This window comes from Coloeus monedula (assembly GCF_965178545.1).
Source record: "Coloeus monedula genome assembly, chromosome: Z".
Taxonomy (NCBI): domain Eukaryota; kingdom Metazoa; phylum Chordata; class Aves; order Passeriformes; family Corvidae; genus Coloeus; species Coloeus monedula.
The window spans coordinates 34,445,829-34,467,152 of NC_138822.1; the positions used below are offsets into that span (position 1 = coordinate 34,445,829).

General features: G+C 38.8%; 1 protein-coding gene across 1 annotated transcript in view; it reads right to left on the reverse strand.

Annotated features, from left to right (window-relative positions):
* Nucleotides 1–670: 670 nt before the first annotated feature.
* GLIS3 (GLIS family zinc finger 3) overlaps nucleotides 671–21,324 on the reverse strand; it is a gene marked incomplete at its 3' end in the record, with an annotated part of 121,033 nt that continues 100,379 nt past the window's right edge. The window contains exons 6-9 of the mRNA XM_082300957.1: nucleotides 16,154–16,301; nucleotides 7,574–7,755; nucleotides 2,014–2,196; nucleotides 671–807 (exon numbers count right to left, since the gene is read on the reverse strand). Coding sequence (XP_082157083.1) covers nucleotides 671–807; nucleotides 2,014–2,196; nucleotides 7,574–7,755; nucleotides 16,154–16,301 — 650 coding nt within the window. The remainder of the gene's footprint in view (nucleotides 808–2,013; nucleotides 2,197–7,573; nucleotides 7,756–16,153; nucleotides 16,302–21,324) is intronic.

Here is a 21,324-nt window from a genome sequence, read left to right on the forward strand (position 1 = left end):
ATATTGAATGGGTTAAAATACAGAGGGAAGGAAAGGACACCTAACCTGAGGCCTGTAAAACATCTGGCACCAACGACCTTTGATCCAAAAAGAAGCCACACCAATGCCTCCAACAGGTACTGCCAACATGTATGTCTAATTTCTCTCCCTTTTGGATACTGCTGTGTGGTTAACTTTGGAACTGTCACATGCAAACAGATTGTACAAAAGCTGTATGCCTTTGAAATGTTTGTAGTATACTCTGGTTTTACTTATTTTTCTTTTTTGAAAAAGGAATTTTCTAAAGTTGTTCTTCTGTAAGTACACCTATTCAGCTTGAAAGGATTACAGCCAACAACCAGTTTTCTTATTTGGCCTCTGAATTCCCTTTGAGAAATTAAAAAGACGAAATAATAAAAAAGTATAGTTGCTGTACCACAGATGAGAAGAAAAGAAACAATTGCTAAGGTTTTGGCAAAGCTTGCTTTCTCCAAACAGTCTCTTTTCTCAGTTGTCTGCTTGATTAAATGAAGAATGCTTGGTAATTGCTATTTTCCTCTCCATTATGTATGTATATCTAGTCATATCCCCATACATACATGGCAGTTCCATGGAGAGAAAAAAATTTGTAGGGAAATACCAGAAGGGCAAGATGAAACAGAATCAAGTTCTTGTAACTAGATACATTACTTTAGCCTTCAGTGTATACAGAAGAAAGCTGGCTGGAACAACGATCCACTGCATTTACTTGTAGGAAACTGCTGTCCTCTGGCATGCTGCAAGCTGAATCACCAAAGATACCTACAGACCCTGCTGGAAAGTCATACACTAGGAAAAAAAACAAAATAAAACAAAACAAAAAAACCCCAGTTAACAAGTAGGATAACTATATAATGAAGTATGTCCTAATACTTCTCCATAAAACTGGAAATGGTTTTAAATTAAATACAAAAATAAAATAAATAAGCCAACATATGTATGAAATTAATTACGTAACTTACTGCTTACCAAGGGAGGAATTTTCAGTTCTGTCAGAATCAAGTCTGAAGCAGACCAGATTTCATTGCAACTAACACCTCCCCATTTAATGGGTGTTAAAATTGTGATAATTTTAAAAACAAACCTCATGATTCTTTAACAAATTTCATCATATTGAACACAGGATGGAAGACAACAAAATATTGTAGAATGTATTTGTTGTAAAATAGACCCTGGCACAGAAATTACTACCTTTTAGAAGTGGCAGTAGTAAGCACAAAGAGTAACTGTTTTCGGACACACTCCCATCTTTTGGATAACACGTTTACATACTGTGAGATGCCTCTTTGAAATAACAGGTGCACTGGCTTTGCAACACACTACTGAAGGAGCAAGACATAAAAGGGACTTCAAAGCACAATAAGTGGATTCATCCTGTGTGGAAGGACAGTAAAAGACCTGCGCATTACTTGTGCCCTAAGATTAGGCTCACTGTCTTGTGCTGATCCTTTGCACAGAGATAACTTTCACCCTTCCAGAGCAGCATACAAGCCCCTTCAGTACTGTTCATCTAGGCACAGACTAAGTTAAGTGCACACAGATGAGTTTGCAGTTTTTGTCATGGAAACGTGAAAAAATGAAATTCAAGACTGATAGAAACCAAACATGCACAAAGCAAAACCAGTGGTTTGAATCATCTCAGGTCCCTGCCACAATATGTGCAGTGGAGTGGAGTGGCTGCACAAACATCACAGGGCTCAATGGACTGCATTTCAAAGCAAATACATGAGCCAGAGATTGTCTGAGCCCCACAGGCTAGAACCTTAAGAAGCCTTCACCAGTGTGAAGACTGCACACAGGCCAGTTGTTACTGTCACCTGTGGTGACTGCCTGCCTCCCAACACCAACCTCTGCATGAAGGTCTGAAAGCTATCTCCTCTTTGTGAAGAGTCAAATCTGTCATGACATGTCCCACCCAAATACACAGCTCAAGAACATCTGCCAAAGTTCACAAACCGTACACAGTTATCCACGGAATCACCAGCTGTTATTTACCTTTGATACCAGAATGACCTGAAAAACTTCGATGGAAAATGCCCAGCCCTGCCTGGCCCACTGATGTGGGAGCTAAGCAGTCTTCAGCAGGAGGAACCATACTGCAAGAAACACTGTCTTGTATGTTCTTCTGAGTGTCAGCATAATGTGGAGGGCAGAAAGTCTGAAGCTGCCCATAAAAACCTAGAATGAGAAGAAGGCCATAAGTAAGAACTGGACAGAGATACAAAGGATAGTATGTACAACCATGGCCATGAGAATGATAAAAACTTCAACTGCCCTACCACCAGGTCTTCAATAATTTTAAACAAATAAAGCAGTATTGATATGATACTCCCTATAACTTCCTCATGTTGCTACTAATTTCAAACACAATCTGCTACATGGACGTCCTGATTCCACCATGACCTGTGACAGGCCCTGACTGGCTAGAACCTGAAAGTTTTCAGGAAATTCCTCCCTCTACTGTGTAATCCTTTGTTTGAACTGGTACTCTTCGGAGTCACACTGTGCATCTGCCTGAAAAATCTAAGAAAATGCTAAATTCAAAATAAAATAAGATTACCCAAGTAAAGTCTGAATAAAATCCACAGGTCTATCACTAATGCCAAGACAGCTGGCTGATAGCATGGTCATGCATAGAGATGCTGAGCAAAAATTTTTTATGATGGAAAAAGAGCACAGAAAAGTAATGTAACTTTCCTAGATACAAGTCCTTTGCACAATTCAGTGTAAGTTACCCATCTTTTAAAATAGAGAGCTGTAACAAGAAATAAGCATATGTACTTCTCTTCCCCTCAGTTATTTAGCACTATTCTAAATGTCTTGTGTGTATCTGCAGTGCATCAAGCCAAGGTGTAGAGGTCTTAGAACTGGAGCTCAACATCACACAGCAAAATCTCCTAACTTGGTGTCTTTGTTCACACGTGCCATGGCCAAGATAATCTGCAATAGAGCTGAATGTAGGATAACATGAAACCATATCCAATACAGGCAGTAGATCCTGACCATACTTGAGGTATCTGTTAGGGAACTAACTGTAGCATCAGTTTTCTGTGTTTTCACGCAGCTAATAAAGTTCCAGCAACTGAACGTTTCAGCTGCAACTCTGATTAAACTGTTTAAAATACACACATGCACAAGGCTACATCAGTTGTGTTTCTTTGAATCAGTACACTACAGCCAAGATTCATGATGTCAAGGCAAAGAACAAACAGCTACTTTGATGACATGACAGCATTACTTCCTTAGGAAAGTGAAATATTTTTGAATATGATAAAACAGCTGTAAGCTGTAAAAATTGCTTCTAAAAGCAAGAAGTTCTTGTTTTTAATCACATAAGGAGCCTTGTCCTGAGAGATGCTGAGCATCTAAAAAAGCCATGGCCAACAGCTCAACTCAAATTCACATGTGCAGTTGTGGTCCAGGTACATTTGTAATAGCATCCTTATCCTACTGAACTGTTGTGGACAAAGATTTCATTATAGATATGTTATGAATGACTACCACAATTATAATTTCCATAGGGTGGGAAGTTTCTGACGGATATCTATTTCCTACTCAGTCATCTCTCTGCCTGTCACAAGAAATAGAGAGTATTTTCTCAAGAAAATCATTATAATTGCCATTTAGAAATATATGCCATGCGTGAGTAGCCTTTGCTGCTATGGCATGGAAAAATTCCAGCTGTCTTCAGTCTGAAATCCTTCAAGATAGTGTTTCTTTGTGGTATATTTCTGCTTGTCCATTAGGCAAATTACACAAACACCAAGTAATCATGTGGTGCCATCTGACTGTGAAGAACAAAAGGAAAAGAAAAAGTAAGAGAAAGATCTAAGTCCCATACTATCCTAAGAGACTGATTTGCAAATGTGAAAAGAATAAGTGTTTCTGTTTATTAAGATCTTATTTTTCATAATTTAAAGATAGCTGTTACTAGTAGAGCTGTCTGTATAGCGGCATAATATAACCAATTCATATCAGCTAACAATTATTTTAAATAAATGACAATTTTTCTTTTTTTTTTAAATGAATACTTTGGATGATTTTTTACATTTCTTTCATTACTCAGACAACTCTAGTCATCAGCTAACTCACAAACACATGTGACCAGAGCTACAGACACAATTTTAAAGGACAACCAGATTTCTAGTGCAAAAATGTTCACAGTATCAGACACATACAAAAGCAAGTCAGCTATGCCAATGCCCAAAAAAGTTTTGCTTTATACTACAAGCACAATAAATTTTCTCACTGTGAAGAGGGAACTTCTGTTGCTGTTCTTTTCTTTCATACCTTGCACATCTTTTCTGGCTTGTCTCAGAGCAAGCAGTACCTTATTCTTGCAGCTGCCTGTGTACTGTAGATGCCTGTGTCTTCAGACACCTCTCCTGAGAGTAGTTTTTCATGGTTGAAAAGAATCACCAGTACAATGCAGGTGCTGGGCCAATTTTTGCAGACTGCCAGCACTTGTACTGTCTTCTGTCTACAAACACATGTTGATTTACAACAGCATCTAGCGGGGAAGTTGTCATTCCAGTCTCCAGGTCAGGGTAGTTTCAGATTTGCTGAATGATAATCCAATAAAAGATACTACAATCTAATAAAAGGAAAAGATGAGCTTCACTTCTACAGCTCAGTGAGGTGTCTAACATCATCACTGCCAAACATTCCAAGCAGCAAAGGATGTGGTGAATTTCACAAGAGCAAGAAAAGGGAATATTTAGTCGATTATGTAATATTAACTGAGGCAATAGAAAGCTCTCTCTGACATTACTGTGTAGTTGAAAATCACTCAGAACAAATAATGAAACTTGAACTGTAGACAATGTTGTTCCAAGAAAAAGATGTTTCACAGTAAAAGTAACTATGAGATACAAGAAGGCTGTCAGTCTTGGATCTCATACATCATTTCTCTCTAAAGGATAGTACTCCAAGATCACTATGATCTTTTAGGATGCTCAGGCTTTCAGAAACTGAGTCTGTTTAGAACTAGTTTTCTTCAAAAAGCTTTTGGGCAATGAAACTCTTTCTTCCTTGATAGAGCCAATTTAAATGGAACTGACAACTTTAAGACGACATACAGAGGTAAATTGTCACCACTGTCTGGTAGCAGAATGAGCTGGGGTGGTTATAGTTACAGCACTTTAAACCTTTAAAAGGCAGGTTATGAACTGCAGGAGATAGAAATTAACAGAACCTCCCACAGCCCTTTCTTTTATACAAAGTAGTATAGTCTGGAGATAACTCCATGGTGTTTTTCTGCATTGTGATGGTGTGACAAAGGAAGACGGCAATCTTTGTATTGCTACTGGGAAAACATGAACTCTTGAAACATCTGCTGTTGAGAGAGAAAGTTTAGGTAAGCCTTTAAGGCACACAGGACAACACTTCCAGTGTAGCATACAGGATGAGACAGCTGTGCTTAAGGTGGAGGGAGTACATTCTGACAAAATACCTTGTACAGTGACAATAGGTTACATGATCTTTGAAAAAACATTTAATGCCCACATTGTGGGTATTGAATTGCACTGTATTATATCTTTAAATACTAAAAAAAAAAAAAAAAAAAAAAAATTAAAGTTCAGTCTACATTGTCTTCATACGGGTTTTAAGTGCCAAGATCTTTAGAATTTGAACTTTGAGTTATCTATGTGCATGTAATTCCTGTCAGCAGTGTCTATTTCAACACAGGCTTTCCTACAAGAGTGAGGCAGACACAGTAATGCTAACGTGGGACTAAGTATGGTACGGGTTTAAGGTCCAAGCTCTTGAAGTCAGCCATTTTTTGATCTCAGAAGATAGTATTAAACTGCATCTTAAATTTGGATGTGTAGTAGGGCTTCAATTCGAATACGGCATTCACTCAAATGACAGTCTCTACTGGGTCTTCTTCTTATAAAGAATGATGACCCACATCTTCTGTCCTTTTAAATCCTCTGTGGACCGTAGGAGAAGGAGATGGGAATGTGGTGGCATTGTTGTGGCCTGCCCTAAACAGAAGATGCCCAAGGAGACATGAAAGTTGCTGCACAGCCCAGTGCAAGTCCTGTGTGGAGGACAGTTAATCCAGGGTGATTTGTGAGCCCCTGGGAGGCAGGATTCTTTAGAAAGTGTTCTACTTTGAAGCAAGTGGTTGTGATCCCAGCTTCTAAGATTCCTAAAACTCTTACGACCATGAGAAGAAGAAGGTGTTAAAGCGATTTGTATAACTGAAAGACAATTTTTGTTCCAGGAAGGAAGACAGACCTTAATGTCTCAATGCCTTTCCATCCAGAAGATGAGTTCTTGCCTTTCCAGAAGATGAGTTCTTTCCAAATGTTCAGCAAAATATGGAACAGAGTAAAATGTTTTGTACTGTGGAAACAGAAGGGCTAACCTGATCCCTTCATGCCCTGCACTAGGAATTTACTGGACCTGTTCTGCCATCTTTTTGACTATGTCATATGACAGTGAACTGTATATTAATAAATTTCACCCTGTACTCCATTGGCCATACATTATTAGTGAAACTTCTATCAGAGAATATAGAAAACCAATAAAAACTGCTTACATCCATTGGTAAATTTCATGTTCTTCTAGTACTAATCAGTGCTGTAAGGAATTACTACTTTCTGGAAGAAAACCATCAGTCTCAGATCCTGCTCCTGTGTGGTCTAGCATGATATGAAGAATGTAACAGGATTGGCACTTTCCTTGCTCTCCTTCACATTTATGAACTCAGGGAGATGCCCGTTTCCTCTCTTTGCCTAGAGAGACTGCTTTCATCAGTGGAAGAAAAGGAAAGAAGCCTTGCTTTTCCCAAGGTGTTTCCTATGATATCTACAATGATAATTCTCAGGAAGCCTGATCAATAAGCAGAATCCTAAGACCTTTAAAAAGAAGTCCAGTCTGCTATGTACCTTGTGTCTATAAATATGACAAACCATATATTTAAACAGTTGAGAGGAAACAGCAATATTGCTGTCAACACACTCCTGAAATGTTAAGGTAATTAGCATTCAGTCTCCATACCAGCTAGAAAAACAAACAAACAAAACAACCCACAAGCTGTTAATTTTCTTCTTGGCTACAGAAGAAATACACTGGATTGAAGAGAGAGGTCTTGTAGAAGCTGATTACACTGTACAAATGGGAACACAGCTGCAAGAGTCTTCCATGCTTACAGAAGAGTTCTCCATCTCCCCATGAGCACAAGGGAGAAAAATACCCTACCTCTTGAAAACCTGGTTAACACTTACGTGCTACATCAGAAGGGATTAGGAGTGTAACATTAGAAAATTAAAAGACATCATAAATTTTTTTGCCATTCTGTTTCAAGAACAGCACTGAAAATCAGTCTGAAGAGAAACCTGTAACTCCATACCGGGATGAATAATAACTAGCTAAGGTAAAGAATTTTAAGGAAGTCTGAAGGCAGAGTTCTGGAGGCTACTTCCCAGGGTCTTTCAAATGGAAAAGTGCCTTAAAAATATCAGTGCCAGTCCCTGAAGCACTTAGTTTGAAGACAAGCAATAGCAACAAACAACTAACACCAGTGATGAAGATTCTTCCTTCTTACCCTGGATGTGAAGGGCATTTGGCTGAAAAGAAGGGCTTTCTGCAGGCTGGTATGTCTTCAGAGGCATTCCTGCAGGCTGTGGAAGCTGAGGAGGTTGTGGAGTCTGTCTCTGCATCAGGGGGTGTTGAATGGACATTCTCTGGGGGCTAATGTGATGAGGAGAAGGAGCTGGAGCAACAAACCTAAAAGTTCAAAGCCACAAAACAGTAAAATCTCTAATAAATAGGAGCTAAAGATTGTTTTAACTTTATTTAGATCACGTTAGTTATTTGCATAGATACAGACTTCCAAAACAGCAGTGTGCAGCCCAAACAGAGATAACACATTTTTAAATGGTGACTATCATTAGGTTTGACAACAGGGAAATTAGCAGGCTGATTTGCCCCTTATCATGGAAAACTGCTTTTAACCCATTCCTTCTGTGGGTGTGTCTAAGTCTTAATTGGAGGAGATACCTGATTCTGGAGGCACTGCCAGCTGTTCATTGTAAGGCTTTGTATCAGCTTTATCTATCAATAAATAGCTGTTCGTCACTGACAGTAAGGGGTCAGTTCAGGTCATTGGTCACTGAGGGGTTAGATATTAGGTTCAGGTCCAGGTTTCAGGGTTTATAAATCTTTGCATGTTACACAGAGCTATTTGAAAATAAACAATCTGATGTCAATATAATGCAGGTAAGGGCAAGTGTTAAATTGCTTCCAGAATCTGACCACATCAAAATATTAATCTGGACTCAAAGTATAAACTTACAAGCCTGGCAGAGGAGAGAATGCTTGAGAACAAGCCTGGTGGTGCAGCTGCCACAGAGGTTCATCATCTCAGTGGTATGTTTTGCACAGCTCTGTCACTACTGGCACTACAAGGATACACACTACTTTTGAAGATTTTACATGTAGTTTTATGGGATTTTTTACTTTTTTTTTCTGTATTTCCTTAAAACTGCATACTTCAAAGTACATTACAGATAGGTCATGTGATCTTTTTTGTGGACAGACAGCTAAGGTTGTAAGAGCTCCTGTTTGTCCCCCAAACTGCCCACTAGACTGATGGGATCTGGTTAATTACCGAAAGCTCAGGAATGGCTCTTGGCTACTTTTTCATCAATGAGAGGAGAGCTGGAACCATTCTCAAACACCAAAAAAGAACCATGATATTTTTGCAAGAGGAGGAGCGGAAAGTGATGTGGTATTCCTGTTGCAGATCAGCCTATGTCTCCACCACTAAAAACAAGCTGCAAGTCTGCTGAGAAGGAATACCCTTCTCTGTGTGTGCTCAGTGGCTGCTGCTAGGAGGGATCAGTGCCTGCTGTTAACACAGTCTAACGGTGCTCTAAAGTGTGGATCTGGTCCCTGTTGTCTTGAGACTGGACCTCAATATACTAGATGACTTTTTTTTTAACCTAATAAAAAGCATGTTTTTACTGAAGAAGTGTAATGAAGTTTTTATCACACCCTGAATACAACAGAAGGTGCAACTGCAGTAGTAGCTCTACGGAACACCTCTGGGCAGGGTCATCATGCAGGTTATAACTGTATTTAAATCCAAGTCATTTGAGATCTTTTATGCTGCAGCTAAGAATCTGTACGTGCCACACGTTACCTGTGTGGTTTTGACTTAATTTGAAAGGTTTTTACTACATTGCTGGTGACCATAATCTACATTTGGAGTGCAGCAAGTGTCAAGATGAACTCTGGATGATGTACTGCCTATTTAGTTTTCTGTGAGAAGCACATTTTTAAGCATATTAGGTAGGGTTTGGATTGGTCCTGGTGCTGATGTGATATTAAATTCATAAACATATATTACTTCAGAAATGCTATATGGATGGAGGAAATAAAGATGTCACTACTGAGCCATTGAGTCTTCAATGTGTCAAATATTTCATTTTTCCAGATTACTGATGCAGAGTAGACTGAAAGACATACCAGGGTGGAAGAGAAGAAAGCATTCATGTATTTCACAATAACACTAGAGAACAAATTTTTTTAGAAAGAGAAATCAGTAGTTATATTGTGATAAAAATATCAGAGATTTTAAAAAAGTGCTATAACTACCTGGTTAATATGTCTTCTGAGCAATAACTGGAGTTAGTTTTTTGTACAGGAATCACATAGACTGTTATCTTGTGCCAGAGATTGAGAGCCATGCACAGACAGCCTTTAAATACTGTCATTATTTTAAAAATCATGAGATATCATCCTTTGTGTTTTTACGATTAATTTGTGAAAATTAATTGCTGAAAAATTATCTTAACCAGTAGCTACTAACAGGGAAAAAATCCTTTTCAAAACTCAAGGTGGAAAGCAGAGTTGTATAGATTTTACATTTGATTTACCATCTAAACAACTTCCCCTGAGTAATAATGCACTATATTGTGCAGCCAAACAGGACTCCTTTATAGTAGATATAAGTGGTCTTTATGATGATTTATAAATCAGTTTATGAAACCCTTGCTCACCCATATCCATGACTGTAGTTATCTACTTTTTCTTTCCTTCTGCTCAATGAAAGAGAAACTTGTCCTTGCCCCAGCCTAGATTTGTCTCTGAACAAATCTCATTATATTCCTGGGAGAACAGCTAATATAATCTTATTCTTGAAACACTTGGGACCAGCTTGTGACCACTTGGAAACTGCAATCAAGAGCTGTGGTCAAGCCCAGGTGTCAATTCAATCAGGAACTAGCCAGATTTGCAGAAAGTTGCCCTTTTCTATGCCTGATGGGTGTAAAATCTGAGCAGGAATGTTTCTGGAGCCATTAAGAAACTACTTTCTCTTCCAACAGTAGCTGTGAAAAAATGTCCTGCTGGGAAATGATTAGATTTGGTAGTAAGCAAAATAGATGACAAAGTTACCAAAGCGTACCTGTTTTGATGAGATTAGTTAAAATGCCACATACAAAGTGGGTTTGTTAATGACCAGGACTGGTCATGACTACATGGAAAAAGAGATTTTACTCTAGCATTTCTTTACTGGAGCTGGCCCAGTCAACATTCACTACAACTACATGCACAACCTAAGCAATATGTGGAAAAGGAAGGGAAGAGGAAATCTAAGAGTAATAATATGCAGTATAAATAGTGCATTTATATAGTACTAATAACCATTAATTTAGTTTATTTTATCATGGTTGTCCACCTACAAATAAGTTCTGGGTGCAGTGGGGAAACAAACTCTTAGTCTCTGTAGCAAGGACATACATAAGATGTTTCTTCACCTAGAATCCCAAGTGCTTTGCAACTCCTCAATTCATTTCACTGCAACCAAGTATGTTTTAAAAATATATTGAAAGAAAGGGAACTGTACCTGCATATAAAAGACATAATTTACCTACCATTAATCCATGTAACGCTATGGCACTAAATGCTACTAAAATTAAATATTTGAGACAGGAACTATGTAACTATGTTGCATGTAGTTCCATCTTCATTCTTAGTCTTTTTTCTCAACTTTGCACTGTAAATTAAAGCCTATGTCACCATTTAAACAAAATGAATCCTTATGGTTGCTATAGATACATTTCTGAAGTGGAAATTGAACATTAAAGCTGAGAACTTTGGTCTTTTTTTTTCTTCTGAAGCCACAGTTTTCTTTGAACAACTTGTAAACACAATTTATTGGGTTGTTGCTTTCTGAGTCCTTTTTACTGGGATGCAATAGTTTGGGAACATAGAGAGATGTTATGCAGTTCACACGGCAAGGTGATCAGGCTTTCAGCTTGCTGAGCTGAAGGTTTGGCTGGACAAAGGACTGAACTACAAGCTCCCTGTAACAGGTTGCTGTCTCCAACAGTGTCCTGTACAGTGCTGCACTTTCTGACAATGATAAATGAGGAACAATCTACAATCATTCCTTCTTGAATGCCTTTCTATTTCTAGGCAAAGCCACAACATCTGGGATGATGACACATTCTCTGTTGTGTCATTTTTCTGTGAACTCACATTTTGGGTAGCTCCACGCTTTATGCTGTGCGCCAGTGACTTTACAGATCCTCAATCCCCTGTCAGTGAGGGAAACGTTCTGTTGTAACACAGCGTTCTGAAGCCCAGCATATTGCACTGTAAGTTAGTCTGGCTAGCTATCAGTGACAATCAAATAATCACGCTTTAAAAACACATTTAAGGAAAGCACATCTTTTGCCAAGAACAAATTTCAAAAAATCCTATGTTTTCCCCAAAGTTACAAATATATTCATTTGACCAAAATAACAAAAGACTAATTTTTTACCTCTCCAATGATTTCTCTGCTGCAAGTTTTGTTTTGTTTTGTTTTAAGGGAATGCAATCTTCTTGCAATAACAGAAATATTTTGGGCAACAAAACCAAAATCTAGCCAAAAGAAGGGATGAAGGAAGAAAGAATGGGCCCTCTGACCCGCACCTCATCTTCTCTTTGATGAGAAGATGAAAGGAAAATTTAAAGTGGAATTTAAAGTGGAATTTAAGGAAGAAAGCTGTGAGTAGGCACCTCAATATACAGACTCCCTGGAAGCAGACTATGTAACTTTTTATAAAATCTCTCAGCATTTTCTGTGCCTATATTGTATTAGAGAATTAAGTTTCTTGCAAATGTGTAGAAGAGGAAAACAATGCCTTTGGAAAAAAAAAGAAGAAGTGTGAGAAAAATTCCAAACTTTGCTAGGTTTGCTCTGAAAGGAGGTTGTAGCTAGGAGGGATTCAGTCTCTACTCCCAAGTAACAAGCAATAGGACGTCCTCAAGTTGTGCCAGAAAAAGGTTAAATTGAATAATAGGAAAAATTTCTTCACAGAAGGGGTGGGCAGGCATGGGACCAGACTACCCAGGGAAGTGGTGGAGTCACCATCCCTGAAGATATTTAAAAGACGTGTAGATGAGGCGCTTGGGTACATGGCTTAGTGGCGGCCTTGGCACTATTAGATTAACAGTTGGACTTGATGATCTTAAGGGTCTTTTCCAGCCGAAACTATTCTGTCATTCTGCAACTCTGTAGCTCAGGTTCAGGGTTAGCATGACTGACACCTCCAACTCAAGCATTTGTCATTTATATGTGTTGTTTGCTCACTAAAAAGACCACATGATTAGCAGTCAATCCTCTGAAGTGTCCCATGCCTGGATAGAAGTTAATGTACCTATTTCAAAACCACACTGTAAACTAAAGACCTTCTTTGAGGCAGCCCTTTGTATGCTACATACAGAGGGATTTATAACTTGTGAGGGTTGGGTGTCTTGGCTTCTTGGTTACAACTACTCAGAGGCTTTTGCTTCTCGAAGTCTGGCTTGAAGCTACTCATTGTTTTACAGTGAAATCTTAAAGGGAATATAACCACACACTCAAGCAAAAAGAAGCACTGTTGCAGAACTTATTATAGCATAATGATGCTGCTAAACTGAACAGTTTGGCTCTAAGTTCTTCTTGTCAGCTATACACAGTCTCTAGAAATTCCTGTGAAGCAGGGATGCATCATGCTTCAGGGACATACTGCTAGCTCTGGTTCACAGGAGGGTAAAAAAAACCCCTGGAACACCAAGTCCATGAAAAATTTTGTTCTGGTCTCACATTAACAAGCTAGTTCTTGCTCAAAAGCAAGATGTATATTTGGATAATTCATTAAATAAAGAATTTAAAGATATTAATTTCAAGAATTTAGCACCATCAATTTTGGGCCACTGAGCTGCATATGTTAACTATGCCATATAAACCCATAATTTTTGATCTGAGTTTTAATTAGATTGTTATTTCAGCTTATTTGTATGCTCATGCCTTCTTGTATTACAGAAGTGCATGAAAAAGAAGTGAAGTACGTATTCCCTTTTATAGATATGCTTTCAGGTACACATTTGGTACCTTCATTGAATAGCTGCCGTATTTCATATTAGTGGAGCACTCAAAGTTAGTATCAAAGAGCTGGCACAAACAAAATGTAGATCTGCACTTTTATTATTTATGTTCTCTCCTTTGATAAATGAAGTTGTTTCTTAGATCCAAATTCTCTAACTGACTTGCACTATGTGTTCACAGAGTTTTGTACACATAATGAATGCAGTGTAAGATGTGTTCTGTGTTTGGCTCAGTTTCTCACATTAATGAGGCTTAATCGAGTCCACACTTTCCCTCACACGACCTAAAGGAGAAAGACACAGAAGAAATCCTCCCATTATTTCTCTATCCCATGGTATCTGGAGATGTAGAGAAAGTGCTTATTTCCTTCTGTTTCTGTCTCTCATAAACCTGAGTCTGCTGTCCAAAAAGTGGCACAGGTTTGGCCCCCAGGGTCATCAAAGCAGCCAGGCCAGTTTGGATCAGCTTTGGTCCAACAAACGCAGACTTCTGCTGGAGCAAGTGGTGGTCAGCCCGTCCTAGCTCTGAAATGACCCCAGGCATGCACAGTGTGTGAGGAACCACACAGCACAGAACCACAGAACCACAGAACCATAGAATAGTTTTGGTTGGAAGGGACCTTCAAAAGTCATCTAGTCCAACCCTTACTAGCATGGGGGGGTGGGGGGGGAAACAAATCCTCTACTTGCACCCTTAAATCCTGCAGTCCTCTCAACAATGACGCTGGAATAAACAGGATAACTCACATCTTTCAAAGACACTATCTCTGCCACTTTCTCTACTGAAGGTTTGTTCAGTTCACATTTTCACAGCTATCATCACACCCATGAAGTGACATAACAGCCTCCTCACAGGGCCCCATGGCGAGTGTACTGTATTAGATTCTGCCTTAGTTCTTCTTCTAAAAATTTCCCTTAATTTTTACCCTATGTGTAGTAGTGAAACCAATACTGCTTTTCCTTTTCTGAATTTAAATTGCCATTTATCACACTACCTAAATGAAGACACTGAAACTTTTTTTTTTAATCCAAAGCAGCTCCATGTATGTGAATTAGCACTTAAAGCCTTTTTAGAGAGAGTGTATACACTTAACACATGAGAAAGGAGTATACCATGTTAGCTTTTTATTATTCTGTAGAGTACTCTATTATCTGGACATCTGAAATGCCTTCCATGAATTGAATTAAGTCTCACTCTAAGCACATCTGCTATGGTTCTACAGCAGTAGGACCTCAGAAATGGGCTAATAAGAAGATCATTGTCTTTTATAATGACATTTATACCTGTAACAACTATTAATGTATCCCTGCCTGTCACCTCATGCTCTGGCAATTGCTGGCTATGGATGTTAGATAGAACACTGCACGTAGAGAAAGCTGTACAGGGACAGAAAAGCCTCTGTGTCAGGCAAGAGAGCATGGACAGTCCCAGAGGGAGTGCACAGAGGGCCAGAGCCAGCACAAGGGAAAAGACCAGGATCATGAGGGCAGGAGTGGGGAGGAAGGACTGAACAAGTAAGTGAGCTCCAGTGATCATGAGGCAGTCAGCTCCATCTCAGACTGATGTACAAAAAGCTCAGCAACTTCCAGTGGCTCCAGAACTGGCTGAATTCACATGTGAAGTCTTAAATAAAATTGTACTTTCACCTGTTGTTAATTTCCTGAGACATCATGTTCTTCTATCTTCCTGATAAAAGGCAGAGTGAATATTGCTTTCATCCAAAGAAATTATGCTCATTTAACAGTAATTGAAATCTAGTGAATGTTGTTTGCAAGTTTATAATTGGAGATTTTGTAGTCTTCAAATTACTGCCATATCTGTCACTCAAGGAAATGAAATACTTTGAAACACTTTAGTGAAACACAGCAATTTATCATTTAGAGAGCACTGAAAAAGAATTTTACAAAATCATGTGTAAGTATCCATGAGCATATAGTAAGAGTTTAGTATTTTGTGTAATGACTTCTTGACTTTTCCACTAGAAACCTATTAATTTAGGCCTCTTCAGACTTGTGATTTGGTAGACACGGGGTTCAATGAGCTATAGATTTGCACATCTGTAGTACCATACACTACCTAAGTCATTGGAAAGATTGCTGAATATAATTTAGGGAATGTCTAAAGATGAAAATCAAGACATGTCTAAGCAATCGGTTTTTATGTCACTGAAATATCTAAAATCATAGAATTTACAATACTTAACCAGCATATAATAAAATATACATAACTGTCATAAAATAAATCCTGGCTAGAAATCAAACTAAAACTAGTGAAATAAAAATTTGCTTATTATCTATTGGTCTTAATAAAATGGCAATTTAAAAAAAAAAAAAAAAAAAAAAAAAAGGCATGTTCCTGCAGAAATATTTGGTGTTGAGAGAATACTGACAGAGTATGACTCTTCTCTCACAAGTAAACAAAAACATGAATCTCAGGGCCCCCATTCTGTAAGGGATGGCTGTGGTCATCTGAAGTTGAGTGTGCCGGCTAGTACCACTTTCCTCGCTTGGGCCATTTGTGGGGATCAAGAAGGGACTGGAGGAAGTCTCTGAAATGGAGACAAATGGAAAGTCTCCTGCCCAGGCTGCAATAATGTTGTCCCTTTTACCTCTCCTTCCCCTGATAAACCCCTACCCAGAGCAGTTGCTTGGCCAGTGCTGCCACCAGTGCCTTTCTGAACACCAACAATTGTATTTCCCCCCATCCTGGCAGCTCTGAAGGCAGTCCTGCCTCAGGCTCAAGCTGGGAAACACAGGGCCTTACCTCTCTGAGTCCACAGCTGCGAGAAGAGGTACCTGGGGAGGATGCAGAGGACTACCCTGTATGTTATGTCCTGGGGAGGAGTGGCTGCCAGGGTGGGACAAGGACACTGTTCCACTTCGATTTATCTGTGTGCTGGGGATCACAGCTGCTGAAAGTAAAAGAGAGAAGTAATGCTCATCAGGCAGGAAACAACACTGATAACTGACCAAACAACAACAATATTGGTAACTGACCAAACACTACCATGCAGCCCCACCTGTCAAGCTGTACTGCCAACTCTTAGCAACTAAGAAAATGAAGGGGTTTCTGAAGTGTTGTTTTCCATACAAAGGGAAAAAGAAAACCCACATGAAAATAAGTAAGTATTCTTTGCTGCTTCCAAATGACACTTCTGTAAAACCAGGCATGAATGATCACAGCCATACTCCTTGTCTTGGAATTTTTTGTCTGAATAAGGCTGAAAATCTTCCATACATTTCTATTGTAGAAGAGGTGTCAAATACTTCCTAAGATACGTATTTTTAGAACTAGTGAACAGAAAGAATGCTTTCTACATTTTTGCCTCAGCTGTAAAAATCACAAATTTCTTGAAGAACATTGCTATCATTGGCCCAGATTCCTCAGTAATACATACAAAAATTTCAAATCATCTTTAACAGCTTAATAATTTTCTCAGAGTTTTCTCATGCATTCTTTCCAATAAGGAAAGGTTCCAGATGACTAAACAAAAAGCAATACAGGACTTTGTCCAAATGTCCTATTTAGCTGATTCCAAATCCTGTAATCTTGTTTTCTTGTAACCCTTTTTTTTAAAAAAAAAAAAGTTTAAATCAGACAAATTAAAATGTTTGTATCTCTGAAAATCCAGTTTCCCACCTATTTCTACTGACCTCTGTGTCAGGTAGCTTATGTTGATGTTGATTGGCAGACAAATACATGCTCTTTAATATGTTATGAACCCAGAGAATTAGATGAGTTAGATAGGCTGTCTAAAAGATAAAAATGATGCCTCCTGTTTGTCTGGCATATCTTCCAGTCTCTTTTAAAAAAAGTGTTGTTCAGGCCTAGTTTACAGAATAGAATTCTACCTATAAAAATTACATTATGCTAGTGAATATGTTGGAGCTAATGATTTGAGTTTCTTGATATATCAAATCCTAGAATTTAAACCAGTTCCCCAGGGGGCACTGTCACCAGTAAAACATCTTTCTAGGCTAAAACATGTGCATGGATGCGGCAATCCTAGCAGAAGAAAGACTGCATTAGAGGTAGCTTCACCACAGATCAGTCTTCAAGAAAATGATTTCACAGGTCATCATTTTCTCATTCACAGGTGTGACTGTTGCTACAGAAGATCAAAAAGGTGAAAACTCATCTCATCTCCCAACTCCTCATCTTATTTCTGGAAAGACTCTATTAATCCTTACAAGTCCACCTTTGTGACACACTGGATATTCACTAAGGTAAAGCAGATTGAAGAAAAGGCTCAGGAGTCTAATTATGCTGTAGCCTCATTAATGAGCAGTCCTGGACATGTTTCGGCTGGTGGAAATGATAGTGCAAGATGACAGACAGGAAACCACTTTGTGAGTAAAAACATCCAATATAGATGCTGTAGAGGTAATGTCAAAGTTTAGGGGAAGTTGACACTGGTGGTCAAAGCTGGAGGAGTGGAGGCTGAACTTGGTTCCAGGCTCTGCTGTTTGCTAATTTGTGTATGGACCAGAGCCTCCTAATCATAACCCAAGTGACAACAGGCATCTGACAGTAGAAGACATCCCGAACCTTAAAGAGGAACAGAGGAGGCAGATCCCACAGAAAGATGAGGCATCACTTAAGGTAGCAGAGTAACTCACAAAGAAAGGGCTGAGGGCATTTCCCTACTAAGACAAGGGAACGGGTTTTTTCCACTCTGCTTATGCACTTCAAAAGTTATTTTTTCCACATCTGTCTCTCAGGGTAGCATCAAGACAAGTGCAGAAGGAAAAACCAAAGGAATGAACTTTTGAAATTCTTATTTTATCTTACATGCAGCACAGAACAAAATACTGGAAAAAAATCAACAACACATTCTGACAGAAAAAGCAGAGAGACTATTTAATAAATCACTGCAAAGGAAAACCCCGATTGTCTAAATAAAAAGAGACTATTTAAATTATTCCTTGGCAAAATAGGGTAACTTGCATTTTACCATGACAAAAACTAATAAAACTATGTAAAAACATACAATGGCTTAGTTTACCAGTACTGTGATCTTTGCATTTAAAATTAACCTCTTCAGGATCAGGAGTAAAAAGGCTGGATTATGATGGGTCTTCAGCACAAGGTAGCACGAGTTATTCTTCCTGACATAGCTGTTGTCTGCCACAACCATGATTAGTATTCCAGGCAAGTATTTTCTAAATCATGCTTGCACATTTTCTAGCTGGTTCAGGCTGTGGTAGCACAGGTTCCCACAGCACTGGCTAAGACCTGGGGATTCTGTCTCTGGGAAAAGGTTATCTGTAGCCAAGCACAGGCAGCCACTGACAACATTCTGGCTAGGTTTCCCAACAGTACTTTATTTTTCTGTTTCTGATGAAGAGACCATACACAATGTAAAGTAAGAGCTAACTATGACAGGGACTAGAGGACCAGCTAGGATATTTAAGGATAAAAGTGCATATGTATTAGCTGCAAAAATGTATTCCTTTACTCAGGGTGTGTTAAATGCTCACAGCATGCCAGAAGAGTGCATCTGGGCTCCTGTTATGCTTTGTAATGAAGTCTCCAAATGCAGCACTACGAATGACAATGTGGGAGACCAGGGAACATCTACTGGCAGTGCAACACAACTTTCGTCAGTGAAGCTTCTTTCAAGGTACTGTGTTAATAAAGGCACCTCCATGGGCACCCAGTGACATGAAATCACAATACTAGCAGCTTCTGCCTGGCAAAAATGCAACTACTAAAACTTTCCAGGGTAGACACAGCACTGGTCCAACCTACTACCTGAATGTTGTAAATAATACCTGAAGGGCAACATTGTCAGGCATTAGCAGTGTACAGATGTATGGCAGTCAAAAAATATTCAGTGACAGGTTACTTCACTGGCAAAGACTAATAGAAAACTTTGGACACTATTTTAGAAACTGCTAGAAAACTTGACCACTTATTCTTGGGAGCTCTGTGTTTGGCAAGCTTTCCTAGTGGGTTGGCTGTTACATGTGATTTACTTGATCAAAGTGTTGGTAGTAAATATCTTCACAAGGTAATGTCTTTTCAGTCCTGATCCCCTTAAATACCTGATTCAAGGGGCATGAAACTGAACAAATGTTCATGACAACCAGCATGCAATATAGCACTCCATGTATGTCCACACACAAAGATGTAGAATTAAGCATTAGTTTTAAGTGGGTTTTAAAGAAAAAAAAAAAGAGGTTTAGATTAGATGTTAGGAAGAAATTCTTTACTGTGAGGGTGGTGAGGCATTGGAACAGGTTGCCCAGAGAAGTTGTGGATGCCCCATCCCTGGAAGTGTTCAAGGCTAGGCTGGATGGGGCCCTTAGCAACCTGGTCCAGTGGAAGGTGTCCCTGCTCATGGCAGGGGAGTTGGAAGCAGATGATCCTTAAGAATTCTTCCAATACAAACCATTCTATGATTCTATCATTCTATGATTACTTAACAAAAAGGTTTCTACAAAGAAGGTTTTTTTCTCTCTCAATACAAAATAAACTAACACCTTTAAAGAAGTTTTAAACAGATTCAGATATTCTGAAAAATAAAAAACCAAAAAAACCTTCAATCTAATAAAAACCAAGGAATTGTGAATGGTGTTCCTCTGCATCCCTTAAAAAGTACAAGCTATGACATTATTTACAAGATGGATGCAGCTAATTAGTCCTGACTGCGAACCTCAGATTGGGGGACAGGCACAAAATTTCAGCCAAAGAGGAGAAGGAGTCATGTTTTCTTTTCTGGAGTCTCATCTCATATCCATTTATCAGCACGTAAGAATTTTCCATGAGAATATTTCTGAAAACAATTCTCTATGAGAAGTTAAATTCACATGTATCCTCACAATGCATAGGAATAAATTAGGTGGTTGCAAGAGAAGAAGATGATTCTGAATAAGGTTTCTTTAAAAAAAAAAAAAAAAAAAAAAGCCAAAAAGCAGCATTTAAAATGTTCAGAATCTAAGGCCTAAAAAAAGCTATTTTTCAAACGAGTCAGAAACCTGTAATTTCATGGAACCTATTTAAATGCATAAGAATCACACCCTCTCCTTTGCAAATTACCAACAATGCTCTAATTGGAGAGCAACTTGGACTTATTGCCCCCAAATCAGCCCTCTTAAAAACAATTTCTGCCACCAAAATACTTGTCTGATTATTGACAGTATGAGTTTGGAGTAGGGCTGAGAGTTCTTACCATGTGGAGTAATAGAGTGAAGGTTTAATTTTGTAGGTCAGTTAGTTACATACATACATACAGTTGCAAGGTTGTGGTTTTTTAATTATTAAATATAGCCTTCTATTTCTGCAAGGAATATTTATGAGGTGCTTGACAATAACTGATACACTGTTGCACAGAAGGAAAATAATGAAATGCTTTTTGCAGTTGGGAGCATCACTTGTATATATTCTCCTCTTTCACTTCCCCTAGGAAGCTCACACTTCCCTACAGGATTTTGTAGCCAGGTATATGTGGCTATATGCTGTGTTGAGTTGTACATGGTAAGCCCAGCAAGTGAAAACCCTATTGTGTTTTACCTTTATCCTCAGCTCATCTGTAAATCTGAAGTCTCCAGAGTGCATGAAACTCAAGAAGCCATCATGCATTAAGAAGTACAGTAGAAGGCAAAATTGCATTTTAAAGAAAACAAATCTGTCTCCAAAGCTGGTCTGTCACATGGACCATCTGCACTGATGGTCTCTCTATCTCTTTTCAGGTATTTTGCAAGCAGATCAGAGATACTGGAAAACATTAAAGTACTGAAGCAATAAAGCAGGGTCTAGACTAGTATTTTAAGCCATTCCTGAAATGGCATCTTTAGATCATATCCCTGCCTTCCACTTTCTTCTCTTTTAGTGGATTGCAGTTTCTGAAGTTCAGTCTCATCACAATGAATGGAACTATAAATGGTGCAGGTGGCCGTATTGCCTACAATGTTGTAGCAATCCATAGGTAA